The sequence below is a fragment of the Varroa jacobsoni genome, unplaced genomic scaffold, assembly GCF_002532875.2.
Source record: "Varroa jacobsoni isolate VJ856 unplaced genomic scaffold, vjacob_1.0 scaffold_1436, whole genome shotgun sequence".
Classification (NCBI taxonomy): Eukaryota; Metazoa; Arthropoda; class Arachnida; order Mesostigmata; family Varroidae; genus Varroa; species Varroa jacobsoni.
The window spans coordinates 100,477-106,395 of NW_019214338.1; the positions used below are offsets into that span (position 1 = coordinate 100,477).

Consider the following 5,919-nt stretch of genomic DNA (forward strand, 5'->3'; position numbering starts at 1 on the left):
ATATATTTGAAATAGTTTTATTTTTCTTCTAGGCGCAAATACCAGTATAATCTCATTATCGATGATTCAATATGTTATAAGAGGTTAAAAAAATTACAGAAGGGCAATTAGGTAAGTCGACAACAAGCTGGTAAAACTTTATAACTGTTGTGTATTAGAACAAAAAATGGCGTTTTTAAGTGTTTGAATAGATGATGAAGGTTGTCATTTCTTATAAACTCTAATCATGTTATTGCGCCTCTTCGTATCAGTTGATTGTATGTGACAAGCACTCTAACAACTATCTAAATATACGGATACAAAATTATACTATAGAATACGGATATAAATTAACCAACAGAAAACCATAATCTGCTGAAATATTTCAGTGCTGATAATTATATCGATTTTATATTTGCTAAAAAATTCGAATAAAGCGCGCGCAATTCATGGCAAATTTTAAAATTAACACCATCTAGTAAACTTAATTTTGTCAAGTGTTTCATTAATAGCAACTTACCGTTTATGCTAAAAGCTGTTGCTTTCGGCGAACGAGGACGCTGGAGTTTAGCGGACGTTCGGGCTTGATTTTTATAGTTTCGGGGAGTTTCTACAATTGTTCTTGTGGATAGGTTCGGGAAACTGTGTGCACGTGGCGGTGGAGTATTCAAAATGGGTAGGTCGAATTGTAAATGAAACGAATTCGGCTGAAAGGCGCCAAAGCAACCCAGTGTTGGTTAAATGCTAGCCCCTTTCGCATTCGTGCCCTTGTTACTGTATTTTTTTTATAATGTTATGTTTCATTTGATATTATGTATACCAACGTGGTCATTTCTTTTTTAAAAAAAGCTCACTCTGAGAAACACACACATATATCTCGGTTTATATCAACCAGATATGTCTCCTATGGGATATAAGACTGCGAACTTTCGATAAAGTGCTTTTCAGTCTTGTCTTCAGCCAATTATATTGGTAAATTAAATCGGTAGCCTCGAAGAAGAGTAGTGGAGTGGATTCAGCATGACTTTTCTGTACCGTTAGAAACTTGACGTACTTCTTCCTTGCCTTCAGGGAACTTTCAATGATGGTGTTGTGCTCTACACGTCTCTAAATCGTCTGCTTCCTCAATGCAAATAACTTTGAAGGCTGCACCATTACCTGGGAACCCGCAAAGCTGTTTAACGGCCACCATATAAGCAATGATTATTGTGGAAAACTTAGACGCTTTCCGAAAACTACTATGGGTTACCGAAAATGGATAACTATTTAACCCTAAATGTAAAAAATGCATATTACTGTCTGACTAATTTTACCGATAGCTTCTTGTTTTTATTTTACTTTATTACTTTATCTTATACATAGTAGACTATAACACATAAAAGAGATGTATTGGCATGAATAGGCCACACAAGCTATTACAGAATGATTTTGTCTGACTAGGCACAATGGAAACATTACACAGTAATGTCTTTATAGCTTTTCTCTCTATATTAGCTAAAAGCTATCTGTATATTGTTCTGTGAAGTATTTTACTGTACCCCTTACGCTGACGACGACCACCGTTTATCTACTAAACGTCTCCGCTAATTGATTCATGTATCTAAATCTAGGCCATTTAAAAAGCCGAAAACTCAGAAACAAATATATTCTGCGATTGTTGGCTTTTGAATTTCGTTGAGATATCAGCTGTCTGCTTAGCGGTCAGATCCTGTTATTGGCTTTGTCTCACTCGCCCCGTGCCTTCGTCTGGTGCGTCAACGAGGGACAGCTCCATTCTCATTGCCCGCGCTGACCAGATGGCGGATGCATATGTGACGTGGTGGCGCTCTTGTCGCCTGTTCATCGCGCACAGTTGAAAAGCACGGATGGAAGCCACTGTCTTGAAAAGCGATGTTTACGCTGGCCGCGAATGTGCCGTTGTTTCTTATGGGGCTTTATGGGGCCCTTCACTGGTTCTGCCCACTTCGGAGATGTTAGTTAAGTAAATAAACTTCCTAGGAGGCGCCTTAGTCGATCAGTGCACTATCCGTTAGATATAATCATATATGCATTTCGATAACGCGCTGGCGCAGCTATCAGCCAAATTATTCTCGCGTACAATTAACGCCTAATTTAGCGATATTTAATGGAAGGACTTAGATAGAGTAGAGCCTGAACTGATTTTAAATAGGTATAGCTGCAGTGTGTCAATGCTTCATAAACATGTAATACGTGTCAAGTAGAATCAGCCAGGCGTGGAAAAAAAGTACAGAGATCGGTAGTACGAATAGTAAGCTTGTATCTATAGATCTGCATAAATATGTACTCATGCGTATCAATATCCATTTCAAAATGTTGCTAATATCAAATTTAGATCAATGTCAATGGGAGATGATACGATGGTCTTTTTAGGTGTATCGTCAGCCGTTTGAAAACTGAATATACTTAACGGTTTAAATCTTTTTGCTCTATAAACTCAAACAATAGGCGCACACACGCGTTCATATGGAATATGTATCCTTACACATACACATACATACATACATACACACACGCATACACACAAACACGAACAAGCAATTTTTGCTCGCGTTTTCCCATCGTTCATCGCTTCGTCCTGATCTATTGTCGAAATAGACACTGTACTGCCTCCATCAAAGGGGACACCGAGTAAGTGGGTGGTTTGCAGACGAGCGCCAATAAATCACAGATACGGCTGCTGGCGGTCGTTCGCTCACCGGCAAATGGTCTCAAGCGTCGTTGTAGCCTCAAACTACAGCTCGATCCACACGACAACGTTGGATTCGCATTTTGTTATTTATATTGCAAACGCAAACGAGAGATCGATTACTGTAGTAGACGAACAATACCGTGCATTTGCAACTGTCCATTGTAATTACATTTCGTGATAGTAGTGGCGGCGGCGGCGGCGGCGGCGGCCGCGATAGCATGATGCCCAAATGAAAAGATTCGCCACGAGAGCTCCACCATTATACTGAAGTCCGTGTGAAAGTGCGGATGGAAAGCGTGAGAGTATAACGGAAGGCGAACGAAGACAGTTATTGGGAGTTAATTTAGTAAGGAGAACAAAAGACGGGCAACGCTTGTTCGAAGCTGGGTTTGGCGAAAAAGCTAGCGCGAGAAAAGACATAGCGGTTCGCAGCCAATATTGGGTGCCAATTTACCAATAACCTCTTTCAGTGAAACAAAAGGATATGTGTAAGATAAATTGTTGGCTTTTAGATACCTTCGTTTGGCTGTAGCAAGACGAAAATTATCCAAAATAATTATGAGCATCAAATCAAGTATAGCCTAAATGGGTAAAATAGAACAGTAATCGCAACTTCTATAACTGCCGAAATCAATATAAGGCACTAGCCAATTTCAGCTGTTTAAGAATCTTCTATAACTTTATATGAGATTTTAAATAACTAATATAAGCGCAATGTATAATGCTATGAGAGTTCGAACTAAAACCATATCTAATGGACAGAGTTTAGCGATTGACGTAATCGCCAAGGCAGTTTTTTATCATTCATCTTTAAAGTGGTCCTGGATAGTTGCAGCCCTATCACTCAGTTTTGAAAAATTATCCATTAAACTATATGCTTCTTTAGCTTTCATTTTTTACAGTAGCGATAGTATAAAGCGTTGATTTTTAGTAGAAAATCTTACAGTTGATTAGAAGCCTGCATAATTATCCTTAAGATCGGAGTAGGTCGGCTTAACCGTTCCCGCGGACCCTCTGATTGGGTATTTGTTAGAAGTTCTGGAGGTGATGGAATAGGGACAAACGACCGTACCGTCGCAAATAACTCCAAGGATTAGGCCAAGACGGCTACTCCTTGAACACGCGGCTGCGTTTAGTGCATCAGAAACAATTAGAGACCTGCATAAACAAGACTAAGCGCGAAGGACGTATGATTAGACCTCCATCTGCCCACAGACCTTCGGGTAGATCATACATCTAAGAACGAAACTCTATAAATCAGACTGCGGTGCATTTAACGAAAACAATACGATGACAAGGCTGTATGTTATAGTCGTGAAATAAGCCTAAAAATCATCCCACAGCAACAGACTGAATGGGCAGGCTAATCCACAATCTTTTGACAGGCGCAAATTTGCGACACATCCAATAGCCAATTTTTGTGTTTTTTTTTCTAACGTTTTTAATTCTAGCGTTTTTTAGATGGTTCCTTGGTTTATAAGAGTGCTTCGGACTGATGCGACTCACAATCGAAAACGAATTCTTTTCTACTTTAAAGGACCTTCTTCTCTTTCTCCTACAATTCTTACTTTTTTAAAGTAGGCTATGTTAAATTCCGGCAGCTCAAAGGACATCGCCAGGTCTTGTTAAACTTAAAGAAATAATGAGACAAAGAAAAAGCTATTGTAAATAGTAAAACGATATATATGTACATATATATGTGTTCTTAAATTTGAACATATTTACTTTAATGTAATACTAGATCACTATGCTCGGATTTTGGCTTCTGCAGCTTGTTCTATTAAGACGCGCTTGTTCATGCAATTTTCACAAAAATATACATTGGATGATATTTAAGCGAGAACGACGCACCTATCCGCCTCTATGTCTGTGGACAATAGTGTCAAGGGGCCAAATTATAGAGAGATTGACGGCTTTTGTTTACGAGAAAATAAATTAACACGCTCTATGCAGGGAAATTAGAGGGGCTAAACGCGTTTGTTTAGTCGGCCTCGTTTTCCACAGAACTTTTTCCAGGACAAAAATCTAGGAATCCGTAAAAAGATTAGCCTAATGCATGTACTTTAGGAGCTCGTTTTGGGCTAGGTTCGCGGACCTAAACCTTCAGTAGTACAATATATGATAAATTAATCACTGCGTTGGCTTGGCACAACTGCTAGTTGATTAGTTTACTAATATGCTAACTTCCCATGTTTTAAAATCAACTTCTTGCGGGGAAAAACGCCGACTTGTGCCTAATATACCTTTATAGATGTATACACGTGATGACAACCAAGTCAACCTAATAAAGAACGTCTTGTGCTGTCAATGTATAACAGGAACCTCACCTTTCGCGGTTCCTTTAGAAGTTCAATATTGAAGTTGTGCGTGGTGTTGTGAGGCATCCTCCCAGCCTCCGAGGCGAGATGCCTCTTCCAGCGTTGTCGACTATGTTCATATCCTCTACTGGTGCCCATAATCATCAAAATTAGCACCAAATACACGGATTTCATGTTGATCTGATGTAGCTTGGTTGATTCTCGGCTTCACGCGTTCTTTTAAATAGAAATCAGCCTAGCTTTGTGGCCCAAACACAACGTTCTCCTAATGAAAGTTCCGTTAGATTCACTTTCTAGTCAGCCCACTGTTATCTCACATGTAGCGCGATTGGTAAATATCTACATAGTACGAAAATAGAACGAAGCTAATAATATTATGTTAGAGCTGCCTCGTTTCATTAAAAGAAAAGTAAAGCACGGATCCAATATTTACTAAAGGGTACATCAAGATCAAAAGATTATCCAAGTTCACGTTCGATGAAGTGCAAATCACTGACGCATCTGAGTGTCCCGCCGATCACGGATTTAAGGATCGGCCATGCTGCACATATGGTTCACCCAAAAGTATAAGACCTTTTCTATGATGCGCTCTCCTGCTAGCCACGGCTTCCCTTACCCTACCGCAGGCGAGGGGAACAACGAGCTTTGTAGACTGTACACGATGAATCAATGGCTCGCGATCGGGACCGGATTCGATTGAAAGCCAGCGCATTTTATTAATTAACCTTCCCACTAACATTATACGTGAAACGATAGGATCCCTCATAAAAGATATTTTTTTTCCATATTGGTTACGATCTTTTTTGCATTTCTATACATATCTATATCCGGTATTTTTCGGATGTATATGCAGGAAGCATAAATATTTCATTCTTTACTCGGTAACCCGCTTAAAAAAGTTCTGATATTACC

The 5,919-nt window shown here is 39.4% G+C and overlaps 1 protein-coding gene across 2 annotated transcripts in view; it reads right to left on the reverse strand.

The window, feature by feature from the left end:
• The window catches only part of LOC111270049 (uncharacterized), an 8,374-nt gene extending 2,809 nt beyond the window's left edge, over positions 1-5,565 (reverse strand). For both annotated transcript variants that reach the window (XM_022850044.2, XM_022850043.2), the window contains exons 1-2: positions 5,017-5,565; positions 500-686 (exon numbers count right to left, since the gene is read on the reverse strand). In XM_022850044.2, coding sequence (XP_022705779.1) covers positions 500-686; positions 5,017-5,181 — 352 coding nt within the window. In that variant the 5' untranslated portion in view covers positions 5,182-5,565. The remainder of the gene's footprint in view (positions 1-499; positions 687-5,016) is intronic.
• Between the last annotated feature and the right edge of the window lie 354 nt (positions 5,566-5,919).